This window comes from Antrostomus carolinensis, unplaced genomic scaffold (assembly GCF_000700745.2).
Source record: "Antrostomus carolinensis isolate BGI_N321 unplaced genomic scaffold, ASM70074v2 scaffold24031, whole genome shotgun sequence".
In the NCBI taxonomy this organism is placed as follows: domain Eukaryota; kingdom Metazoa; phylum Chordata; class Aves; order Caprimulgiformes; family Caprimulgidae; genus Antrostomus; species Antrostomus carolinensis.
The window spans coordinates 37,961-49,043 of NW_010293877.1; the positions used below are offsets into that span (position 1 = coordinate 37,961).

Below are 11,083 nucleotides of genomic sequence, written 5' to 3' on the forward strand. Positions count from 1 at the left end.
CCTGGTTTCTATCAAATCAAGCAATTGGGTGTCTATAGTATAAGTTCATTCAGCAATATACATATCCATTTTTTCATTCATTTGTATCTGGGGGATCTTCTGCCAGATGAGCCAGCTGAACGGATGCATTTTGCAGCCACACAGTTCCTGAAGCCAATTCTCCCTAAATGGCAAAAGCATCCAGATGAAGAACAGAGAAAAGGCAGGACTCTCTGTGATGCCGAGCTGCACCACAACACATAAAGCTAACCCAAAAACTAACTAAGTTTGGGCTAACGTTGCCAAAAAACAGACAAGGGCGTAAGGCCACATCCCACTCCACTGAAGAAGCTGAAGCATGGACTCTCACAACTTAAGCACTTATTCTGTTTCACTGAGGGTAATGAGATGCCAGACAGATAAGGGTCTGTATCCATCACACCCTTTAGAAAATCAGGGCCTATCCACCTCCATAGATTTCCACTGTATGCTCACCTGAGAGCCACATTTGAGACACAGCCATATGTCTGAGGGTGCTACAGGCTCGCCATCACTCATCCGCCTCTCCTTCAGACACTCTGCACATACTGACCAGACGCTCTGAGCGACCGCTCTCTTCACATGGTGCACATCCACCGCTTGGCTCACGTGCTGGCAGGTTAAGCCTGGAGAAAATTACACATACTCACTTCCAGCCATTAAAAATAATAGTTATGAGAGGGAGCACATGTATCTTAACAGAGCAGAATCTTCAACAAGTTCAGCATTAGGGAAAAATAGTCAAGAACTAAACCAGGAAAAATCAGCCAGCTGCTCCCCTCACACTGAATTTTATGAAGGATCTATTTCAGTGTTTTTATAATGAATATCCTTCTAAGTCAATAAATGCCACCTCTTAAAAACAGATAAGCTAGTCTGTACAAAAGTACAAGGATTACTTTTGAACAAACTTCATTTCCCTGGTTTTTTGTTGTTTGTCTGGGTTTTTCTGTCAACAGTAAAATACTACATAAATCTATTTTTGCACACAACAGCACAGGTAGTTACCTCCTTCCCTATTCATAAAGAAAGATTTCCAAATACCCACACATCTGTACTACAACTGCATGTTCTGAACATGAATATCAACCACCATTCTTCTCTGTCGTACTTTTTGCACAAATTCCACTATAACATCACAGAATAACCTAGGTATGAAGGGATCTCTGAAGGCCATCGTGTCCAAAACCTCATGCAAAGCAGGTTCAAACACCAATTTAGATCTGGTTGCTGACAACTTTGTTCAGATGAATGTTGAATACCTTCAAGGACAGAGGTTTCATCACCTCAGCAGAAAATCAGTTTTTTTGTCTCACCATCCTCATGGTGAAAACAAAATACATTTCCTCATACCTAGCCAATTTTTCCTTGCCCTAACTTTTGTCAGTTGTCTTCAGTCCTTCCATTGCGGACCTCCTAGAAGAGCCTGGCTCTGCCTTCTCTATAAACACCTACCAGGCAGTGAAAGGAACTACATGTTCACTCTTTTGGCTAAACAGACCCATTCCCTTCAGCTCCCCTTCACGCACCATGTTCTCCACTTCCTTAACCACATGGAGGGGGTTACCCACTGCTGTGCTCACTCTGGCAAATCCAGGTCTTTCTTGTAACAGAGAGCCCACAACTGTGTCCAGTTGTGGGCTCCACATGAACTCTCACAAATGCTGAAGAGATGGGAAGAACCACATACCTCAGCCTGCGCTCTGGTTAACACAGTCCAGCATACAGTAGGCACAAGCTTTTATCCAGCATGTGCATGAGGACACCCAGAACCTTTTCTGCAAAGCTGCTTTCAAGTCACTGATTCCCACCCTGTAATTGCATGTGGTTATTTTGGCCCAGGCACCAGACTCTCCACTTGCCTTTGTTGAACTCTGTGAAGTTTATGCCAGCCCGTTTCTCCAGCCAGTCTAGGTGACTCTGAATGACAGACCTACCCTTTAGAGTATCAACTGCTCTCCTCAATTTGTTGTCATGAAAATGACAAGAGTGTAGCCTCACAATGACATCACCTTGCTCTCTCAGCACCTTCAGATGCATCCCATCTGATCCCATGGACTTGTGCAGGTCCAGTTTGCTTAACAGCTCTCAGTCTTCTACTCTGGACAATGCTTGAATCCCAGAGTCTGCCTTTAGGCTCAGGGACCAGGGAGGACCGAGTGCAGAGCTTCTATGTAAAGACAGAAGCAAAGCAAGGATTGAGTTCCTCAGCCTTTTCCCACAGCCCATGTCCCTAGGTCCCCTGCCCCCTCAAGCAGCAGGTCTGCACTTGCCTTAGCCTTCATTTTACTGTCACAGTATCCATACAAGCCCATCTTAGTTTTCCCATCCCTCATGAGACTCAACTCTAACTGAGGCTGGCTTACCTAATCCCATCCCTGCACACTTGGGGCTCCTGCAAGGGCAGCCCAAACCTGTCTCCACCCTCTCAGCCCTTCCTTTTTGCCGCTGAGCTCAGCTGGAAGCTCCCCATTCAACCAAGCAGCCTCCTGCCATGCCTGCTTGACCTTCCACACAGGAAAGGACCGTTCTCCTGCTCTGAAGAAGTTGTCATAGAAGATCAACCAACTCTCCAGCCCTTCAGGGCAGACACACAGTGAAACAACTGATCATGTCATAAACACTTGACTGGGGATATTTCTGCTATACATTCAATCAGGAAAAGTATTTCAAGGTGCAACTGATTTGTGGTTTTCATCAGACAAAGTGGAAGTTATTAGCCCTCAACCTCAGGGCCAAACATCACCTAATGTCTTTACCTGAAATATCATCTGAAGAGTCCTCATCCTGCGGCCTGTTAGGCCTTTTGCTTCTCTTTGGTTTCTCGGGGTTGGCTCTTGATGGATCTTTCACCCGCATCTGTTACTTACTAGGAAAGAAAAAAAAGGATTGCTCTATTGTCGCAACGCTTCATCAAATCACACATTCAAACCTCACAAACACAGTTTTAGGCTTTGACTAGTGTCAGCTATTGTGTAACAAGGAGTTTGAACGTGTCAGGAATGAACTCTTAGCAATGCTGCAAGATCAGTTAGTTACACTACATGACATTATGGACTGTATCTGTAGTTGCAGGGGTCACACGCTTCCAGGCAGTGGTGTTAAATATTTGAGATACCAAAATTTTCTCTATTTTGATACTATAAACTACTACAAAGCTGGAGCCATACCTTACCAGAATAACTTCATAAAAAAACCCGAAAAAACTTCTCTTCCTTTAACATATCTCCCTTAGGAAATGTTTCAGTCACCATTTACTCTTGCACATTCCCTAAAAGCTTCTGAGGAATTTCAAACACTTAAATAAAATACAGAAGTCTTCCAAATCTCAAGAAAGTATCCTCTCCTGTAAGTGAGGATAGACTGGAGTGCAAGCTGACTCTTCTATTAAACATCAGACAATCCATACAGATGAAGTCTCTTACAGGGAATTAGGGTCATTAACCAAGAGTCCTGTGAGGAACAGAATTAAAGGATAAATATTTGCCATTAAACTTAAAAAAATAAAAAAATCCTCAGAGATCTCAGCACACAGTTCATTCAATCTAAATCCAAATGTGAATTCACTGAAGGAGTGCAGCTGTGCATCACACAAACAGCTTCTGAGGCTTAGTTTACAGGTTGTCTTTTAACAACATGCTTCACAAGAACAAATTTATGTTTTCATATACAAAGCATATGGATGTAAGATAGTAAAATATTCATACACTGCAAACTTGTGAGCCATTCTGTTTAGGAAAAAAAGGACGTCTTGTTGTGTACCACAAACAGGTTAATAATGTCACCTGAGCCATCAGTACCAAACATTTTCAACTGTGCTATCTCATTTATGTACAGGAAACTTCTAAAATGTCCTGCATTTGGAAAAAGCAAAAGATATACCTACATGATCTGTAGCAAGGATAAACTTTTTGCCAAAGTTTAAAAAGTTTGTCTACCTAAGTTTTTAAATCTTCTCTGTATATGCATTTAGATGCTTGTAGAATCACAGAATGGTTTGGGTTGGAAGGGGCTTTAAAGATCACCCAGTTCCAACCCCCCCTGCCATGAGCAGGGACACTGTACTACTGAAGCTCTGAGAGACACAGGAATTGACCTGTATATTGAACTCATTATTCCCTCTTCTTTCTTATCCATGGAGCCAATCAGCAGAACAGTCATCAATACTGATACTAGAGCACCACCAGCAGTGGCATCTGAACAGCCTTCACTGAAGTGAAGAAGGCAATCCATACCTCAGAGCTCCTGCTCCAGCTTCCTACGGATCTGGACAGACGTCTCTGCATTTACCACACATACTGTTAGTGATGGAGGTTTTCTGCATGAACATATCAATTAGAGAGTGACTTTGGACAGGTCAAGTTTCTGAAGAGTATGAAAGAAACCTTTACTCTCTGCTTCCCTGCATCAACAGCTTCATGCCACCTCAACGTTTCAAAATGCACTTCATTTCTTGCAGAATGTGACATCTACATAGCAATCAGTTCATACTATATCAAACAACATGATATTCTTAAATTGTAGATTTCAAAATTTCCTGTACTTAAGGGTATAAAGCTTCAAACATTTAGACATGCAAGTGAACAATGCCACTGAATTCAGCTTTGCTGATTTTGAAGGTTCGCAATTCATGTTCATACAGTAAGAAAGACCTGAATATTCCAGCTCTTGACTATTTATATTCAACAGATGTTGGCACGCCTAATGTACATCAACAGCCATGCATCACAGCGTCCCTAGAGCATGAAAAGGTGCTTCAGACCCAAACAACTTCAACTGCCTTGGCACCTTATCATATATATCCAAGCTTCACGTGAAACTACCCATCACCACTTGTCGCACTGCCACTTAACTGAGCCCAAGATTCACCAAGACATTCATCAAACAGTAAGGCTGATACAGCTGCTGTTAGAAAACACATGATTTTACACTAAATTATGTAAAAAGTCAATAGCAAAGACAGCAAAAATGTCCTCCCTAAAGGAATGTGGTTGTGTTTAGGTTATTCAACATTGACATAAACAATCTATGAGTTCATTTCAGCATAACAATTTTTATCTCTTTGGACAGATTATGTAAGACTGTCCAAACCACAGATTTCACCCGAATGAAAGTCATGTTCATATCAGCACATTTTGAGAACTCACGTAACTTCATGAAAGAACAATTATGGGTCCAACCAGCTGACATACAAGCAAGTCTTTACCACCTGTGACATCCTCTGGCCTATAGGCCAGGTGACACGATCTGGAGCAGGGCACGCACAGCCCACCACTGAACCCACTCCCTAGAGTCCTTCAGGACACGTGGAAAAGAGAGCATCACCTGGTACCCACAACAACTGAAAATGTGGATTTCTAGCCCAACATAATCAACCTGGCATTAGGAATAAAGGTTGGCACAAGAAGATGGCTTTCACACAGCAGGTCTGGGAACCCACGGAGCAACCCAGAGAATTTTCAGTCTTCTTTCAGTAAGCACAGGCAGAACAAAAGATAACACGGACCATTAGATTAATCAGTTTCCACTGACACACATATAGACAGGCACCCATCAGACAATGTTTACTGACCTGTGAGCTCTAGGAAAAGCCACAGCATATCAGGGACCTAGCCAGCCTGGGACTGTGTCTGATTCTGAAAAGCACCTAAGTGGGATGAAAGGGTACGAACAACGAGCTGCTCGGCACACGTGTAAGTGGCACAATATATAGGCAGCACTATTTGCCCTTTTCCAGTATATCTGGGGACAGAATACGTAACAAGTAAAAGATCTCCTTTAACAATTAAAAACGTGATCAATGTTTCAAAATCAAAATGTTTACATCAGGAATTTGATTATTATATGTAATTGAGATAAACAAGGAAGAAATCTAAGATGCTTCAGAAATTACTTCTCAGAAATATTTCAGTTTATGGGAAAGAAAAGACTGAGATTGTATTGGAAAGAAAACCCTGAACAAACACAGACCCAAGAAAGCATAAAATGCAGCTAAGAAAAAAGCAAGAGAGAAATTCTCTAGGTTTCTGTTGACCACAGGCACAAGCCACTCAGGACAAGCAGGCAGAGGAAAAATGAACAATTTACACAAAATGAACTTGATACACTGAAGATTAAAAACCATGGCAATGTTCCCATGATTTGCTTCTTTCCAACCCATTATCCTATTTTTTAATATGTTCAATGAGTAATCTGTGGCTACAGCCATCAACTCTGGAGTGTCCTAAAGGAGACAGATTCTCCTTCTTTCCCTGTGCAGAAAGAAGTCTCCATGAATCTTTGCTTGGACATTTCTTTTTGTGATGGAAAAACAAACATGGTAAGTTTTTCATTTTGTATACACCAAATCAAGTCACAGTGGAAATGACACTTGACTAGTGAATCTGACAAATAAAAACCCTCTGATTTTTGTGGTAGAAAAAGCTGAGTTCAGAGGGTATGTTAGCTCCACCATGATCTCTATTTGTCACACAGTAAAAACCTTAAATAGAAATGATCCAGTTTCATGGGGAAAAAATAAAAATAGAAAAAGCTAAATCTCTTCCTTTTAAACAATAATTTCATAAAAACATTAAGAACTAGTCCTTGCCAAACATGTTCAGATTCATTCAGCTCAGCATAGAAGAGTGTGAAGTGTAATTATCATCACTTGCTATTCTCGGTTTACTTTTTACTTCTTAAAAGACTCCTAATGGCAGTCTGCCTGCAAAAAGCTGATTAAGATCAAAAGCTCCTCACTACAACTGCTCGTTTCCACCATTCTAGAAAGAACAAACCACTTCAAAAGCAGCAGAATGATCTGCCTACCTAATTTTAAAAGCTTAAAATTTGACAAAGCGCCAGAAATCAATGTGCTAAATTTGTTAAATTAAATCTAAGTTATGCCCAGATTATTTTAAATGTAAGGCATGCCTGAAATAGTCTATATTTAACAACATTAATATTTCTATATTTAGAAATGCACCCTCTTCATAAAGTATATATTTAGAAACTAAAAAGAGCTGGATGTAGGTTCTAAAATAAATAATTCTTATTTTTTAACGTTTTATATTTTACTGGAACTCATTAGAGTTAAGACCAGTAAAAGATACAAAGCTAATGTGAACTAGAACTCACTTTTCCTTTGCCGTGCTGACTACCACCATATCACTGCTTCCATCTGCCAAGATCCACTTTTTCCTTCCTCTTATAATCAGGGTGCCAGCTCTTTCAGGCAACTGCCACATTTTTGTTCTTATCTGTGTAATACCTATCGCAACGTTTTTCCTGATTCTTGATTAATTAGGAGGATTACACTTGCATTACTAGAATGCAAACAACAAGATAAAAAAGGTGCAATAACCACCAGCTCACCTAAGTTAGTTACCCCATGAAATATAGCCAAGTGGGTCCACAGATAGTCTCCAGGTACTATTTTGGATACGAGTAAGACTTTCCCAGTAGGACTGCCCATTAAATGTTAATTATTTCATTAGTGAGCACTTGAATTCAAAGAAGCTGGGGCAAACACATTTACCTCAACCCCTCAATTCATCTGAGGTATCCTAAATTCCAGCTGTCTCGCCACCTGTAGTCAAACTTTCAAGTTAAAATGATACCATCTGATGTTGCTAATGCAAAAAACAACCCTGCATCAGACTGAAAAGGCATAAAATGCACTGAGTACAGTGAAAAATCAGCACTTTCATGGAACTTAACAGGACCATCCAGATGTCAACAGCAGCCTACCACCAAAGCAAGGGGCTGAGGAACAGCACAGATGTGCAGATCAAGTCCAAAAAGCCAAGATGCTCCATAGCACATCTGTGAAGGCTCTTTATGAGCCTCCACGTAACTGTCAGAGCACAGCAAGAAGAGCCTTGTACGGGTCAGTAATGCCAGATCCTCTGCAGAACTGCTACATGTTTTGATGTAAGCTGCAAGCTGATATATTTTGGACGTCTGTTCCGAGCGTTACCTGTGGCATTTTGGCTTGCTCGCCGCTAGATCAAATGTCACCCAATCACAGCAAGCACCGCATCCATCACAGTTAGCAACCAGGCAGTGTCACCCATCAGCGGGACAGGAGGCTCAGCGCTCTGACAGCCACCGAAACCTTTGCGGCAAACAAGCCCCCGCTGCCTGCTAGAGCAGTAAAAGGACCAGAACTGCTGACTGGTAGTGGCAGCAACACTTTTTCCCCTGGAAAATGTCATCTGAAATTCTGAAAGCATCATCTCCAAGATTTCCTGGCCCAAAGGCACATCACACATCCTACACCATCACTGGAGCTCAAACGCCAATCTTGACATTACATTACAGTCCTGAAAGGGTGAGACACGTATGTACTTTTTGCGCAAGGAGTGAGACGGAGCCTTTGGACCACTAGATACAACTTTCCAAGTGACAGTAAAAATCCCATAGCATTTCTCACTTTTATTAATCCTTTTTATCCAGCCACTCATATATGGTCTGTCAACATTCACGCTTGCATCCCGCACTATCCTCCTCAGATTTCCCACTGAAACCCACTTGCCATAGAAAAATTACTTCTAAGGATGAACATAAACCAGATGTGTCCAGAAACAAGAATGAAAAAGCCCTGTAACTGGGTTTATGACTAAGTAAATTAAAGGACTGAGTGGGCAAAATGAGTAGTATTTTGATGACATATTTTTGCTAGTACCTTATAGCAAAAGTCTTATGGAACATTTCAGGGATATCTGTCAATATCCAACCTCATAAAGCAAATCACAACTTTTGCTTATGTCTCTATTCCACTTTAAATGTATTTTTAAAAAATATGAACACATTAAGAGGGAAAAACACCTGGGTAGATGCGTTCATGGTCTAACAGGGATTTTCCTACAAATCTATGCTTTAAAAAGCAAAACTCATAAGTACCATAAAAAAGCCATGGCTTATAACTAATGATGTTGGCCCTCAAGTGAAAACTTTGTATGTGAAAAGGCAGTCAGATGACAGAGCTGACAGACTATAGAATCACAGAATGGTTTGGGGTGGAAGGGACCCTAAAGATCATCTGGTTCCAACCCCCCTGCCATCAGCAGGGACACCTTCCACTAGACCAGGTTGCTCAAAGCCTCATCCAACCTGGCCTTAAACACTTCCAGGGAGACGGCAGCCACAAATTCTCTGGGCAACCTGTTCCAGTGTCTGACCACCCTCACAGGAAAGAATAATACCTAATCTAAACCTACTCTCTTCTAGTTTAAAGCCATTACCCTTGTCCTTTCACTACCTGCCCTTGTAAAAAGTCCCTCCCCAAACTTCCTGTAGGCCCCTTCAGGTATGAGAAGGCAGCTATAAGGTCTCCCTGGGGCCTTCTCTTCTCCAGGCTGAACAGCCCCAACTCTCTCAGCCTGTCCTCATAGGAGAGGTCCTATGCACTCATGTGATATGAACACTGATGTAACAGTGCCATCACCACAGAAAATCTGAGGCAGTAACAACTGAAACAGCTGGAGAATAACCAGTGAACTCACGGTATCTTAGCAGGATAACCATGTGGACAAAAGCTGGGACACAAGTGGTCCAAGATGTCATAAGAGAACATGAAGAGCAATATGAGGAAAGGATTAACTTCAGAGAAATGCTAATTCTGTGAAGTCTGGGAAAAAAAAAAAAAAAGGAACTGTGGTTGCAGCACAGTGTGTGAGACAGCAGGCTGCTGAAGCCCACAAGAGATATTAAGTTAAGCTGAGACTCATGCTGTACCCATGCCTAAAGGACTGAGTTGGAGCAGATGAAGGAAGACAACGGCTGCACATAACTTCCCGTGTACCCTGGAAGGGTGTTATGGGAGTTCACTAATTAATGGGGGTAAAACAGATAAAACCTTAGAGCAGATGAAAGAAGACAACGGCTGCACATAACTTCCTGTGTACCCTGGAAGGGTGTTATGGGAGTTCGCTAATTAATGGGGGTAAAACAGATAAAACCTTAAAGGACTACAGAAAATTAGTTTGAGCTCTTTGAAAGTCTTGCACCAAGAGAAAAAAATTTCATTCCATTTTCTTCCTCCACACAAACTGCCCCGGTTTGTTTTGATGACACATCTAAAGTGGAACAACTTGTCCTTGATCTACAATTGATGCTCACAGCAGAACCCAGGAGACGCTAGCTGCATTTCTGTGAATCTTGCAGAAACAAAACTACAGAGTATCAGTTCTTCAATATTTCATGAAGAAATCTGACAAAATATTTACAACTGTAGTAAACTGCAATTTCACAAAGGCATGTTCTTCTATCAGCCTGGCACACACTCGTGCCACTGCTATGCTTCCATTTAAAAAGCTAGAAGATGAGAGTGGAAAGGATCCTTTAAACACAACTCTGCTTTATATGCCTGCATGAGATTATTAAAAAGAATTGGGAAATACTTGTAGCTAAAGACAACACACAACAAGAATACAGTGCTACACCTGAAGTTACTGTCATCTGCTTCTACGTTCTTGACATCTTGCCTTATTCTTCCGCATCTGTGTTTAATATGCCATCAGATGTATCCTGTTTAACCATGTGAGTAGCAACAGATCTATAGCACGAGCAAGATGAAGTCCTAAAGCAAAGGACAACAGTGGCAAAAGACCAAATGGAGTTCTAAAAAAAAAAATATATCCAGGAATCAAAGAACCGAAACATTAACTCAAATACAACGTGCAGAGTTGCAGTGATGAGTCTGAAACACCAGGTCTCCAATTAACCGAGAGGACGGTCACCAGGATGCCACCTCATCCCCAGGCACGCACCGGTCTGTATTCGCTACACGGAGCCGCTGAACCCCTGGTGCGGGGCGGCCACAGCCCGCCCTGAGGCGGCAGCAGGCCGGCCCCGGCATCACCATCACCAGGCCCGCACATGCCACCCTGTCACAGCGGGGCAGAAACAACCGCGCCAGCCTCACGACACGGAGCCGTAACTGCGTTCGCTTCCCGACTTGCCTAATGCAAACTGAACGGAGCTTATGTTTAAACCCGACCAAGGGCGATGCTACCGACTCTCTCTCATTTAACAGATGGAGAAACTTACTGCAGGTCGCGGAGACGGCCCGGTGCGGCCGCTT

The 11,083-nt window shown here is 42.1% G+C and overlaps 1 protein-coding gene across 1 annotated transcript in view; it reads right to left on the reverse strand.

The window, feature by feature from the left end:
- The window catches only part of USP45 (ubiquitin specific peptidase 45), a gene marked incomplete at its 3' end in the record, with an annotated part of 39,297 nt that extends 36,420 nt beyond the window's left edge, over positions 1–2,877 (reverse strand). The window contains exons 1-2 of the mRNA XM_010177463.1: positions 2,778–2,877; positions 475–644 (exon numbers count right to left, since the gene is read on the reverse strand). Coding sequence (XP_010175765.1) covers positions 475–644; positions 2,778–2,877 — 270 coding nt within the window. The remainder of the gene's footprint in view (positions 1–474; positions 645–2,777) is intronic.
- Positions 2,878–11,083: the final 8,206 nt, after the last annotated feature.